At 32.2% G+C, this 13,853-nt stretch overlaps 1 protein-coding gene across 1 annotated transcript in view; it reads left to right on the forward strand.

The window, feature by feature from the left end:
* Positions 1 to 370: 370 nt before the first annotated feature.
* The window catches only part of LOC124358966 (eukaryotic translation initiation factor 3 subunit A), a 33,169-nt gene continuing 19,686 nt past the window's right edge, over positions 371 to 13,853 (forward strand). The window contains exons 1-7 of the mRNA XM_046811253.1: positions 371 to 581; positions 5,068 to 5,264; positions 7,659 to 7,807; positions 8,903 to 9,053; positions 10,609 to 10,809; positions 12,770 to 12,978; positions 13,595 to 13,766. Coding sequence (XP_046667209.1) covers positions 533 to 581; positions 5,068 to 5,264; positions 7,659 to 7,807; positions 8,903 to 9,053; positions 10,609 to 10,809; positions 12,770 to 12,978; positions 13,595 to 13,766 — 1,128 coding nt within the window. The 5' untranslated portion in view covers positions 371 to 532. The remainder of the gene's footprint in view (positions 582 to 5,067; positions 5,265 to 7,658; positions 7,808 to 8,902; positions 9,054 to 10,608; positions 10,810 to 12,769; positions 12,979 to 13,594; positions 13,767 to 13,853) is intronic.

Genomic DNA, 13,853 nt, shown 5'->3' on the forward strand with positions numbered 1-13,853 from the left:
TTGTACAGTTGTTACCTGTGTTGTTTGCTGGAAATGCCTCCTTGTTGTATGTTACTATTTACTCTCTGTCTTATTAGCTCCTAAGAAAACTTTAGTACATCTTGTCCATAATTATTTTTTTGTTACTTTTGTATAAAATTGGTGATTGCCGTTGAAATAAATAAACGATTAGATTCACGACAAGAAACAAATAATTCTAACTGCTTCCGAAATTAAGTTTTCTGAAAACATCTTTCAATTTGAGACATTAAGTGCCAAGGTTAGTGAACGAGTGGTACTTCATATAATACAACATTTACATTATTAACCACAACGGAAGTATTGCATGCCTACCAACCGCCTTTTCTTCTCGGCTGTCCAATGTCCAGCAAGTAACTTCCTGTGAAGACGTAACCATTGGTTCTTTCATTGCGAATTATCGCGTGTTTTGGTGGTTGGCATAAAAATTTTGTGAATGCAAAACTAAATACAATTGGGAGGCTTAGTACCTCAATTGTTACCGGAATACTGACTGTTATAATCAGGAAATAATATGGCTCGGTACGGCCAACGTCCAGAAAACGCCCTTAAAAGGGCCAATGGTGAGTGACTTTCATTTACTTCACGCAAGCTGTCGGCTTTCAACATATGGATTAATTTACATTTAATGATTATAAATAATATTAATATGATGTGATTGGATACTTTAAAGTTTTCTTGGATATAGTATATACTTTACTGATTTAATTTGAATATTAAAGAAACAATTAATACCCTTAACAAACGGTTACTTCTATGCCATAAATTGACCAAAAGATCAGATTTTGTGGATCATTATTTCCAACGTTTACTAATAATTCGACTCATAGTACAAAGGCTGTGTTGATCTTGTATAAAATCATTACTTTGTACACCATTCAAATTATCAGAAATAGAGATGGACATTTAAATAGCCTATGTTCATAACAGAACTATACACAAAATACATTGGAGAATGATTTAGTGAATGTTTACTCTCTACTTTCAGCTAAGTTTTGAGCTTTCAACATAGCCTGTGGATAAATTTAATTATAAATCATTTTAATAGGATGTGGTAGGATACTTTTAATTTTTTTAAATATATATATATATATATATATATATATATATATATATATATATATAGGCCTATATATACTTGGCCTAATTTGAGTATTAAAATTTAGTAACTAAGCCTGATAGCCCTGTCTGTAGTAGGCTATATTAAGCGGCCACCACCACAATTGAAACAGCGTGCCACATTATTGAGTAGAGAAAAAACATTTCAATTAGCCTATTGGCAACTCTTTAATGCATTGAATAACAATGTTGTTGCAACTTAATTCAAATAAAATAAAGCATTTGTATGGTATTAAAGAAATGGCTGCAAGTACAATGGTGATGTAGGCTGCATATGTTTTATTTGTCACAAGCTGCCAGAAAAATTCATCCTTCAAAATAGTAAAATGTAGCCTAACTAATTGGTACTCTGTTTGGTAGGCTGCAGTATAATAAACGGGCACCAACACAATCGAATGATATTAAATATCAATATTCATGACCACATGACTAAAAGCAAAATGTCGTACCAAATAACTTAATAGATATTTAACAAAACAATTTGGTTTGGCTTGTTTTCAGTCTTAGAAATTAATGTATGATTATAGCATTACAATAACATTTACTCACACTTTCTAGCATAAATGTGACTGTTTGTAAAACAAAGAAGACATGTATGTCACTGTTCGTGCCGCCATTAATCAATAACGCAACACATGACTTTAATTTTGAATTTATGTCCAAACAGGTTTTTTACTTGGAATCAATTTTGAAAGATGATATTAAGCTGAATTACGTGTTCGGCTTTAAAAATGTTAATATAGAAAAGCTGTACTTTTATGTCTAAAAGAAATGTATTTGTTTTCGATTAAATAAAATAACTAAACTTTATTTAAAGTCTGTTTTAGCAGCGTAGGTATACTTACAATTACTTAAGCCAATCTGAAATGGTATTTCTGCAGGTAGGTCTACTGATGCCCTAAAAACTATATTCATTAATTAAAATGTCATAGTTTGTTTGATTTAAACTAAAATGGTAGGTACATAATTTTCTGTATATTCATAATACCAAAATTTAGAATTTCCAATAAAAGTCTCAATTGCATTTTTTGCAACATCGTGTTTGTTCCGACTTTTCTTGTAGCTACACACTATTTGATTTCCACCTTTAATTCTAGTTTTCTTCTCCTCACTACAAACAGAATACCTTTTTTTTAGAAGCTAGCTCCTTTTCTTGCAGCCATTTAAAATGTTGCTCAGTGTTTATAAAAATATTTTGCTCCAATTTTTACATATTCATTCCAATATTCTTGCCGTTGCCACTAGCCTTCCCCTACATAAACGAAATAACAGCTGGTAATGAGGTCACTAGTCTAAATAAGAAAGCTGGCAATGATTATTTATGAATATCTATCGGTTAGATGTTTTATTCGAAAGTATTGATAATCATCATCTGATTGTGTTAGTGGCCGCTTATTGTACTGTAGCTGTTTGGTACATTTTATAAATATGCATAGCCTACATAGATTTTATTCATCATTAAATTATTACTTTTTTAGATATAAAAACAGCTGAACTAGAATGTAATTAAGTTAAACAGCTGAACTAGGATGTAATTTGATATATCTAACTTAATTCGGTTCGACATTTTGCTATTAGTAGTTTAAACTGAATATTAGAGTTGTAACTGCTTAAATTTCAAGTCATAGCCTAGAATTAATTTTGCTTGTTTTTAAAAACTACCTAAATGTACAAATGTTTGCTATAATTATAACTTATACATGTTAATTTTCCTTCACTGATTATCCAAAATAGACAAATTAAAAATAAAAAAACTTTAAACATATTTTATGTTTAATGGTAAATAATGGTTTTTCATATTTAGGAAGAAACTTAAACGAGCAATTTTTCACTTATCTGGCAGCCAATCAGCAGTATGTAAAGTACCAATAGCTTAAACATGCAGTTGGTGTTTGTGTTTGTAAAAGCGTAGATAAATTAGCAAATTATTATGCTTTTTCAATAATTTTTTATTTCAGTTTGTTTGTCTTGATTTTTTATAAATATTGCTATGCAATGAAATTGCGTGGGCTGGTAAACACTAGCCTACGCACAGACAGTAAGGTAAGATTATCGTTGCTACTTCAGTGTATGCATTTAAGTTCCTGGCTTATGTAGTGATAAGTTATATGTCCTAAAATATTCTTTTGTAAAGATTTTCCTTTTTATACATTACTTAAGTGAAGAAGCCATTACTGACAATGAATACAAATAAAATGTTACGAATGGTCGAAAGCACTGATTGGACAAATTTATAAAGTGTAATGGAGAGTACTTTGAAGGAGATGATGTTATATTAAAAATAAAATGTATAGCGTTTTAAAAAGAATTATGGGTTTTGGGCACTCTCTTTTACATTAATGGTAATATTTTTAATGTTCCAATTTATTTAATATGTACTGTACAGTTTTTTATGGTTTGGTTGTAAGCTTTAAAAATAAACTTTAAGTATATTTATTTTAGTTATTTTACATAAATTATACATCAGTTTGTACTACTAATAATATTTTCTCTTTCTTGTATACTGGTATTCATACCACATGTTAAAATATTAATTTTTATATATTACCAATTGTTTATGAGTATTGTTCTGTTGTCCTGGTAGAAACCACATATTTTTGCACCCATCAAAACATTTGACAGTGTTGGTTGTTAACCCTTTCAGAGCCAGGACCAAATATGAGATGTTGCAAAAATTTTTTCACATCTCATATCCCCTTGTGACTAGTCAAAAGTGCCAGGCTAAAATTGGTGATTTTGCAATCTCTTAGATTAAAATTTATAATTTTTCATAACATTTAAAGAATGACTTAAAAGTTGCACCAAATTACTCGTATAGATATATACTATCAACAAAAAATATATATAGGTGCAGTTATAAGTAATTTAAAATTTAAAAAAAAATTATTTAATAGATTACATAACAATTTTTTTTTTTGAAAATAACTAAAAAAGGAAAAATAATTTGGGAAGCTAATTTATTATATTATACATTTAGAAAGGAACAACCATACAAAATTCTGTGTTATTTCTCTCATAAATACATTTTTTATGACACATTTAGTATAAATACACATAATTGTACTTCGCAACATTTTATAAGTGTTAAAGCAACTGACTTACATTGCAAGAAACTTAAAATAAATATTCACATTATGGATGTACCGGTAAACAGATGATTGTAGGATCCACAAACAGTTTCAATACAGTTAAAAAACACTTTTTACCAAGAAATATTTACACAATTTTATTTGAAATTTATTTACACTTTCTATTTACAATTTCACTCCCTTGAGATCGCAAATTGTCAGTCATTGTAACTACTACACACAATAGCTAAGCACGTAACAACTAACACTACTAATATTTACAACCACAAAATAAAATAATGAAGAAGAATCCAGCATACAATACTACGATTACACTAAAGCAATAAAGAATTATCAACAAAAGATCGAGTCAGCTGATAATGTCACGTGAAAATTATGAAATAAAAATGCATAGACCTCCAAAATAAAAATGATATTCATATTAATTATCTACAAATATACCATGGAATAAAAAAACATAAAACTGTAATCATTTGACGTCGTATTTATTTAAGAAAACAACGAATATCAAGGAGACAATATATTGCCGCCTGGCGCTTTTCAGACATGATCTATGGCGGCAATATATTGCCGCCTGGCCCGAAAGGGTTAAACATCCTTGAGTTAGCACAGAAAAGCAGTCTTTTGCCTATGGTCTCTAGGTTAATGCTATTCCTTCTACAAATATTGTAGGAGTGGATGGCAGCTCTAGTTTGGAAAGAATCATTGTTCCTTGACATACCATTATGAAGAATGAACTGCTCAAAACTGTTTCAATAATCCTCTTAGTTTGTACTTTTCAGAATGTACAGGAATATAGTGAGGAACAATAATTGAGTATGTTGAATGTGTCATGTTTCAGAATTCATTGAAGTAGGAAAACCTGCTCGAGCACTTGATACACTCTACGAGGTCTTCAAGAACAAAAAATGGGCCTACAATTGGAGCGAGAGTGTGCTCGAACCTATCATGTTCAAGTACTTGGACCTCTGTGTCGAGCTCAAGAAGTCTCATATTGCGAAAGAAGGATTGTTCCAGTACAGAAACATGTTTCAGTCGGTTAGTAATAACATGCTGTGTTATTTGTGATAGTGGTGATCATGGCTACACCTGATTGCATCTTAGTGTAATATAAAACTGTACAGAAACATGTTTCAGTCGGTTAGTAATAACATGCTGTGTTATTTGTGATAGTGGTGATCAGGGCTACACCTGATTGCATCTTAGTGTAATATAAAACTGTACAGAAACATGTTTCAGTCGGTTAGTAATAACATGCTGTGTTATTTGTGATAGTGGTGATCATGGCTACACCTGATTGCATCTTAGTGTAATATAAAACTGTACAGAAACAGTACAGAAACATGTTTCAGTCGGTTAGTAATAACATGCTGTGTTATTTGTGATAGTGGTGATCATGGCTACACCTGATTGCATCTTAGTGTAATATAAAACTGTACAGAAACAGTACAGAAACATGTTTCAGTCGGTTAATAATAACATGCTGTGTTATTTGTGATAGTGTGATCATGGCTACACCTGATTGCATCTTAGTGTAATATAAAACTGTACAGAAACAGTACAGAAACATGTTTCAGTCGGTTAGTAATAACATGCTGTGTTATTTGTGATAGTGGTGATCATGGCTACACCTGATTGCTTCTTAGTGTAATATAAAACTGTACAGAAACATGTTTCAGTCGGTTAGTAATAACATGCTGTGTTATTTGGGTAATTCTAAGCAATATATGGGTCAACCTCGATTTTTCTCATATTACAATATAATGTTCCAATAGTCAATTAGAAAAGGAAATGACTAAAATATCTTGCCGGAAAGCAGTTATAGGGAGCAGGCAACTCATATTACAATATAATGTTCCAATAGTCAATTAGAAAAGGAAATGACTAGAATTTCTTGCTGGAAAGCAGTTATAGGGAGCAGGCAACCGCGAGAATTACCTATTAGTGATCAGGGGCACTGACGTGATCTGGGCTTCAAATTTGGAACTACTCGAGTTAATTTTCTTTTCTAAAAGAGCAAGCAGCGCAAAGCGCTGCGCAGCGGGCAAGCATCGTGCGTGATTTTCGTATATACTGAATTGATTCAGGCCAAAGGAATGACACAGATTCCTTTACCAGATTTTTACGGAGATTTTGTATTGGGCGGATTATATTGGTTTACTTTGCTTTCCAGCATGTAATTATGTGTTTAAAATTGTTTTACATACATTACCTACATTATATTGTAATATGTAATAACAATTTATCAGAAATTTTTAATAAAAAAAAGGATCACGCACGATGCCTGCCCGCTGCGCAGCGCTTCGCGCTGCTTGCTCTTTTAGAAAAAAAATTAACTCGAGTAGTTCCAAATTTGAAGCCCAGATCACGTCAGTGCCCCTGATCACTAATAGGTAACTCTAAGCAATATATGACCGTCTGGCGGTTGCCTGCTCCCTATAACTGCTTTCCGGCAAGAAATTCTAGTCATTTCCTTTTCTAATTGACTATTGGAACATTATATTGTAATATGAGAAAAATCGAGGTTGACCCATATATTGCTTAGAATTACCGTTATTTGTGATAGTGGTGATCATGGCTACACCTGATTGCATCTTAGTGTAATATAAAACTGTACAGAAACAGTACAGAAACATGTTTCAGTTGGTTAGTAATAACATGCTGTGTTATTTGTGATAGTGGTGATCATGGCTACACCTGATTGCTTCTTAGTGTAATATAAAACTGTACAGAAACATGTTTCAGTCGGTTAGTAATAACATGCTGTGTTATTTGTGATAGTGGTGATCATGGCTACACCTGATTGCTTCTTAGTGTAATATAAAACTGTTGTGTCAGCAAACTTGTTAATAAACATTGAATTATGTTTAAAGTATCATTATTTTTCTGTTGTAATAATCAATGAAAAATCCAAATAGAAATCCTATATTTCTTGTTTGTACTTTTTCTCAAATTTGTAGCCTACTGTTAAAATAATTGTGAAGAAATAAGTTAAACAATAAAAGTTAATGTTCTCTTACATAAATGGCAACCAAATAAATGTCAAATCAATGGAAAGCCCCCCAAAAATATTGTATTTTATAGCTCTCTAGTAACAAAAAAGGATAATTAATCAATTGTTGGAAGTTGTATTACAAAGAAGTTTTATCATTAGATTTGGTATGGTACCTTTCGTCTTTAAAAACTATTAAATAAATGATCTTAATAGTAATTTACGCATTAAGTTGCATTTTAAATACATGGAATCAGTTTTTAATTAAATAAAAAGTTTTTACATTTTGATTCCTTTCTTATCAGGGTAAACTTTTATTTCATATCAAACAAAGTAAAATACATTAATATGGTATATAATCTAGACAATACATTTCTAAATAATAAATGCCAATTCAGTTATTTAGTTTCATTACCCTAAACTTACTATTGAATGTCCAGGTGAACGTAGGATCACTGGAGAATGTTATACGAGGATATCTGAAGACAGCGGAGGACCGAACCGAGGCCGCCCGGGAGCAAAGTCAGCAAGCAGTCATCGATATAGATGACCTTGACAATTTGGCCACTCCAGAAAGCATCCTGTTGAGGTAATCTACTTTAAAAATCGCATTTAAAAATGTTGTGCATCTTTTAACCCTTTGATTGCAGAGCATTTATTGAGTAAGTGTACTAAAGAGTACCAGATATTTTTCTAGTGGGTGTACCTAAAAGTGCCATCCCTTTTGAAGGCATTTTGCAAGGTATCTCTAACAAATTCACGTTTGATTATTTAATAAACTATCAACATATATTTTTAAATTTTTTTCTGAAAACTGCCTAATTAACATAAAATAACACAGTTACTATAAAATTAAATTTAGGAATGCCATAAATGGACTTACCTAAAATCCAGAATTTATTTATAAGTTTCATTTTTCAACCAAATTATCATTACCAAAAAAAATTCATATCCTTTTCTTTGTCCATATCACTTCAAAGAGTATTCAATTGTCTATAAATCTTGAAAAATTCATAGCATTATCTTCAATAATGAGTGAGTTATAGAACTTTTAAATAACTGACAAATATGCGTCGCAATCTGTTGACATTGATGTCAGTGCCTTCTAGATTGATTTTCGTTAAAGTCAATTGATCGGAAGTGTAATATAACAATTTATTTTTAAAAGAACAGTTCTTCATGAACAATTTCATATGATATTAGTTTTAAAATATAAAGTTTTTTTATTTTTAATGATTTTTTTCCTCAAACGTCCAGTAAATTCGGACGTTGGCACTTTTCACCCAACTTTTGATGTCTTGTAGAATTGGACGTTGGTACTTTTCAGATAATTTTTGACATCCGGTACTCAAAGGGTATGCAACTTCAATATAGAATAACTTCTAATTTGACCCATTAGAGTGAATTAATGATGTTGTGTACAACCATTAGTACATAAAATAATGACTTAGAGCTTTAAAGACTTTCTATTGACTTTCTTTTCTATTCTAGACTTTCTTTTTTTTTTTACTTATTGTATTTTATTTTATTTGCCTATTACATACAACCTTTTTCATTCTTTGGTGCCCATTTCAAACAACAAAATGTATTTGGAATTATAAGAATTCTGTCAAATGACTTGAGTAAGTTGGTGGATTATGAAGGGATTCTGCCAAATGACTAGTAAGTTGGTGTGTCTGTTTAGTGCTGTAAGTGGAGAGGATGCTCAGGACCGCAGTGACCGCACCATCCTGACTCCTTGGGTCAAGTTCCTCTGGGAGTCGTACTGTCAGTGCCTGGAACTCCTCCGGACTAATGCACATGTCGAGACTCTGTATCATGATATTGCTCGGATGGTAAGCATAAACAATAATTTGGACTTAATTACAAATATAAAATTTTGGTATAAGGACAATTTGAATGTTTCAGATTGTTTAGTTTAATACAAATTTCAAAAAATATATTAAAAATGTGTTTTTTGTTCATATATATTTGAAAAGTATTAACATTTGTAAATTTGGTACGTTGAGTTATTTTTTAGTAATTCCTTATCTAATGAAATTATGTTTAGTTGAAAGTGGATGTATGGCATTCATAAAGAATAAGCAATTCCTTGAGATAATTAATGTGCAATGCACCACGTGCATGACAACTTCCAGTTATAATTTTTTATTCAGACCAAACTGGATGAAGACTTCCAAATTAACTAACTATTAACAGCCATATTAAATCTTTGTTCGTAATATTATACCAGTCTGATAGGGAAAAAAATAAGTAAATGGGGCTTACACGATCCATGCTGGCTGAAGTGCACTAATTGTCTGTTACATTACAAATTGGTTTTTCTGAAACCATTACGAACACTAGAACTCATGTAATTGACAATGTCTTCCATAGTAGTTTTCAAAAATTGATTTGATGCTCATTCTGTTAAATAACATTAAATATGGAAAAGACATGTGATTCCCCAAATGATTATGTGGAAATCCAACAAATACATTTCTGTTAAAAACTGACATCACAACGTACTTTGAGCTAAAACAAGAACACATAAGGTGAAGTCTGCGGCATCAGAAGGACGTTAAAAAACTAAATTCTAAAGTAGTTATAATTAAGTACCAAACACTTTAAAATAAACATTGCTATGGAAATATTTTGTAAAATACGTTTTAAAATAAAAAGTTGTTTAGACTATTTCTACTACATGCAACATGTACAAGATCCAAGATCTTTATATTCTTATTTCGGGTTTTTTTCACTGTCATGTAACTTATGGTTTGATTGTTTGGGGCTCTTCTCCTTACGCAAATGAAGTATTCATCATAAAAAAAAGCTGTCAGAATATTGGCAGGGAGTCAATAAATATCATAGTTGCAGAGAACTTTCAAACGTTTTAGAATTTTGACATTATTCTCTTTATATATACAACAATGCCTACTTTACCTCCGAGCTAATTTAGATAAAGTATACCAAAGGAAAAATGTTCATAACTATGAAACAAAAAGTTGTAACAATATCAACCTACCTTAAACTGACTAGCTAAAACCGATAAAAGCGCAATGATGATGGCTATTAGCCTATACAATAAGTTACCATTAGATGTACATAAGGATGCCAAGTGATATGGAATTTAAAGCTAAACTAAAATATTTACTTTGTAAAAGATCATTCTATTCAGTGGAAGAGTACATCTCAACAGTGTGGACGAAGCAAGACTTTTAGAATGTTCATTGTTTTACAAAAGTTGTAACATGGTATTGACGTGCCAATGTATTTGTGTAGAATAGTTTCTGGCAGGGATAAAATTCTTACTGATATCATCGTTATAATTATCACATACAATCTTGTTTTTGTCAACTGGTATACTGTTTTATAAAATACTGAGAATAACAGTAACTTTGATTTTGGCAGGCTTACCAGTTCTGTCTCAAGTATAACCGCAAGACAGAGTTCCGCAAACTGTGTGAGAAACTGCGCAAACACTTGGAGGACATCGCCAAGCTACCGGTGCTAGTCGCCAACGTGAGCCTGAACAAGCCGGAGACGCAGCAGTTCAACCTGGACACTCGGCTGGTACAGCTGGACTGTGCTATACAAATGGAGTTGTGGCAGGTCAGTTAATGTACCAGAGATACTAGATACGGCCTCCTAAACCGGAATTTATTTGTAAAAGGGTGTAAAATTTTACAGTTATTAGGTTTTAGAATATATTTTGATTTTTAATCGGCAATACTCTGTCGTTTCTCTTGAATGAATGGTGTCTGAATGTATCCTCGGGCCAGATCAAGCAGTGGTCTTATTACATTATTTGCAACAGCTCTTTGGCTGCTTATGGAGTGATTAATTTTCTCACACGTTTGAAGAAGGGATCGCTATTTGCTATTATATTTTTCCGTGTGTTTTTAGCTGACAGCAATATGTCCAAAAAATTGAGAAGCGAGTTGAGTGTTGGTCAATAAAAGTTAACGATATTTTCTAAATGAGTGATCAGGTTACGTGGGGAATGTGGTGTTACTCGTGATACTCAATATGAGCAATTAATTTCTAGTTCTTAGATTACTTCAGATTGATAAGTTTAGCTTAGTGCTTAACAGCATTTCAGATTGTAGAACATATTCTTGAATTACTGTAAAACGCCTTTTTTTCTAAGTAAACCAATATCCAGACAATCCTTTTATTGTTGTTGGTGGAACTAGCAAATTTAATAAAATACCAGCTTTAATGTTGCTGGGATTTCCACTAATTACAGTAAATTAAAAATGCAGTGTTTTAAGTATCATTCTTGTACTAAACAATCTAGTTAGTGGAAATAATAAATTTACATATTATTTCAAACGCCTTGAACTTCTCATTACTTATTACTGAATTATCTGCCAAATTACTAGTTTGTGCATTATTATTTTACATCAAATTTGATAGTATTATAACCGATAAGTTGCAACGTCATAATAACTTCAAAGATTAACATTTTCATATTTTTGTAAGTTTTTCTGGTAGAAAAGATGTTGACGTTTATAAGTTAAAAAAAACGAATGGGGATATTACTGAGGTAAGTTTTCTAACAACAAAGTATATAGAGCAGTAATGCCTTTCAAATTCATTCAAAATTAATGGTTTTAAGTTCGATTTTTTGCTACATAGTAGAAAAGGACAAAATTTACTTACTAATAAATTGCAGGTTGGTCTCTTCTTAAGACCTATTCTCAAAAGTTTTCATTTTACAGTGTTAGGCTACATACAAAATATTGTTAAATCTTAGGTAATTCTAAGCAATATATGGGTCAACCTCGATTTTTTCTCATATTACAATATAATGTTCCAATAGTCAATTAGAAAAGGAAATGACAAGAACTTCTTGCCGGAAAGCAGTTATAGGGAGCAGGCAACCGCCAGACGGTCTTATATTGCTTAAAGTTACCTATTAGTGATCAGGAGCACTGACGTGATCTGGGCTTCAAATTTGGAACTACTCGAGTTAATTTTTTTTCTAAAAGAGCAAGCAGCGCAAAGCGCTGCGCAGCGGGCAGGCAAACGTGCGTGATCCTTTTTTTTATTAAAAGTTTCTGATAAATTGTTATTACATATTACAATATAATGTAGGTAATGTATGTAAAACAATTTTAAACACATAATTACATGCTTGAAAGCAAAGTAAACCAATATAATCCGCCCAATACAAAATCTCCGTAAAAATCTGGTAAAGGAATCTGTGTCATTCCTTTGGCCTGAATCAATTCAGTATATACGAAGATCACGCACGATGCTTGCCCGCTGCGCAGCGCCTCGCGCTGCTTGCTCTTTTAGAAAAAAAATTAACTCTAGTAGTTCCAAATTTGAAGCCCAGATCACGTCAGTGCCCCTGATCACTAATAGGTAATTCTCGCGGTTGAATGCTCCCTATAACTGCTTTCCGGCAAGAAAGTCTAGTAATTTCCGTTTCTAATTGACTATTGGAACATTATATTGTAATATGAGAAAAATCGAGGTTGACCCATATATTGCTTAGAATTACCAAATCTTATATTTTAAATGAGTTGTTATATAACTGACATGATACATTGACCGATACCAGGAAGCGTACAAAGCCACAGAGGACATTCATGGGCTGATGAACCTCTCCAAGAAACCGCCTGTACCCAAGACCATGGCTAACTATTATCACAAATTGGCTATGGTGTTTTGGAAGGCTGGCTACTACTTGTTCCATGCAGCCGCACTCTTCAAGTTATTTCAGCTCAGCAAGGATATGAAGAAGAATATGACTGCTGATGAATTACAGAGGTATTTACTACATGGACTTAGTCTGAGTTATATATCTATACTTATATGTTCCATTGTAAAAGTTATGGTCATTTGTTGAAAATATCTTTCAATTAAAGGTTAATAAACTCTGTGTTGTGACTACATTGGAATGTATGAAAACCTTATTTTAATTAGTTATATATCTTTATTTAAACAAGTATCCTCCTACTTAGACACTCCAAGTCCATAATTTCATTCTGCCTGGTAAGTTATATACAAAACCTCCTCTAAAAATTAAATTTTCTCAAAAAAAAGCCTCTTGCAGCCAAAAAATATGCAAGATATCAGATTATTTCACTTTTTACTCACAATCTCACAACATTGTAGTATCTCGTGATGAAACAATAATGGTATTATATTGTGTTCCTCTAATAAATATTGTTTTAAAAATATCCTTCCCATGTTTGATGAATTTTATGGCTGAAAATTGCACTACAAATCTGGGCGGGTTTTCCAATAGAATAACTTTTAATAACTATAATTTCAAGGGCTTTAGTTTTGAGAATAATTTTTGTGAAACACAAGTACTGTATGTTGCATCAGTTCAGGTACATTCAGTGTTTAATAAGCGTGTCAACCCTGTATTTGTTTATAGAATGGCTTGCCGTGTTCTGTTGGCCACACTGTCTATCCCTCTTCCGTCAGCCCACCCAGAATTCGACAGGTTCATAGAGACAGATAAGAGCCCCCTGGAGAAGGCCCAGCGTTTGGCAATACTGCTGACGCTGCCTCAACCACCCACCAGAGCATCCTTGCTCAAGGACATTGTAAGTTAGCTCAATTATAGTTTTTGTCAATGCAACTTATCTAAAGGTTGGATAATTTCTTTACTCTTGTCTACAAAATTGTGTCTT

Source organism: Homalodisca vitripennis, chromosome 4 (genome assembly GCF_021130785.1).
Source record: "Homalodisca vitripennis isolate AUS2020 chromosome 4, UT_GWSS_2.1, whole genome shotgun sequence".
NCBI lineage: Eukaryota > Metazoa > Arthropoda > Insecta > Hemiptera > Cicadellidae > Homalodisca > Homalodisca vitripennis.